The following is a 647-nucleotide window of genomic DNA, read 5'->3' as shown; positions in this document are numbered from 1 at the left end:
AGTCTTATTAAATTCATCGCCATGGGTTGAAACTCTGAACCCCTACAAGCATCTGTACATCTATAGACGGGGCATCTACTCACAAAAATACTATCAGCACCACAATACCAGAATACACGATATATACACAGAGTAAGGTAGTATTCTAATCAATCTACCGATATGAGCGAACATATCAATACGTATACGTATACAACAACTGTAGCTTATAACTCGTGGATACTTTCCATCACCCACCCATGCAACAGGGATTGCAATACCTGCACTCGCTGGGTATAGTCCACCGAGATGTCAAATGTGGGAACATCCTGTTTACTGAGGAGGGGGGGGTTAAACTAGCTGACTTTGGGGTGTCTTCCCAATGCTCTGGCTCGTTTAAGCTTAAGACCTTCATTGGATCTCCGTACTGGATGGCGCCTGAGGTTATAGTGTGCGACGAGACTCCCAATGGTAGGTGCTGCCTCCTTTCTGGTTTTACACGTGGGTGTGTGTCTGCGTTTGCGTAAACTTATGTGCGTGTGTGTATGTGTGAGAGTGAATAGGCGTATGCCTGTACACTTGTCTGTATAGTCATGTGTGTGTGTGTGTGTGTGTGTTTGCTGTAGGGTTTGCACTATGTTCTATGTAGAAATTCTCGGTCTGGTCAC

General features: G+C 45.0%; 1 protein-coding gene across 1 annotated transcript; it reads left to right on the top strand.

Annotated features, from left to right (window-relative positions):
* Positions 1-239: 239 nt before the first annotated feature.
* SARC_02867 (hypothetical protein) lies at positions 240-458 on the top strand (the record flags this gene model as incomplete). Its single annotated transcript, XM_014303340.1, has 1 exon — positions 240-458. A coding segment is annotated over one exon (219 nt), but the record flags the coding sequence as incomplete, so codon positions are not given.
* Between the last annotated feature and the right edge of the window lie 189 nt (positions 459-647).

Source organism: Sphaeroforma arctica (assembly GCF_001186125.1).
Source record: "Sphaeroforma arctica JP610 unplaced genomic scaffold supercont1.135, whole genome shotgun sequence".
In the NCBI taxonomy this organism is placed as follows: Eukaryota; class Ichthyosporea; order Ichthyophonida; genus Sphaeroforma; species Sphaeroforma arctica.
The sequence above is the reverse complement of the archived record's forward strand: the minus strand, read 5'-3'. Positions and strand labels throughout refer to the sequence as shown.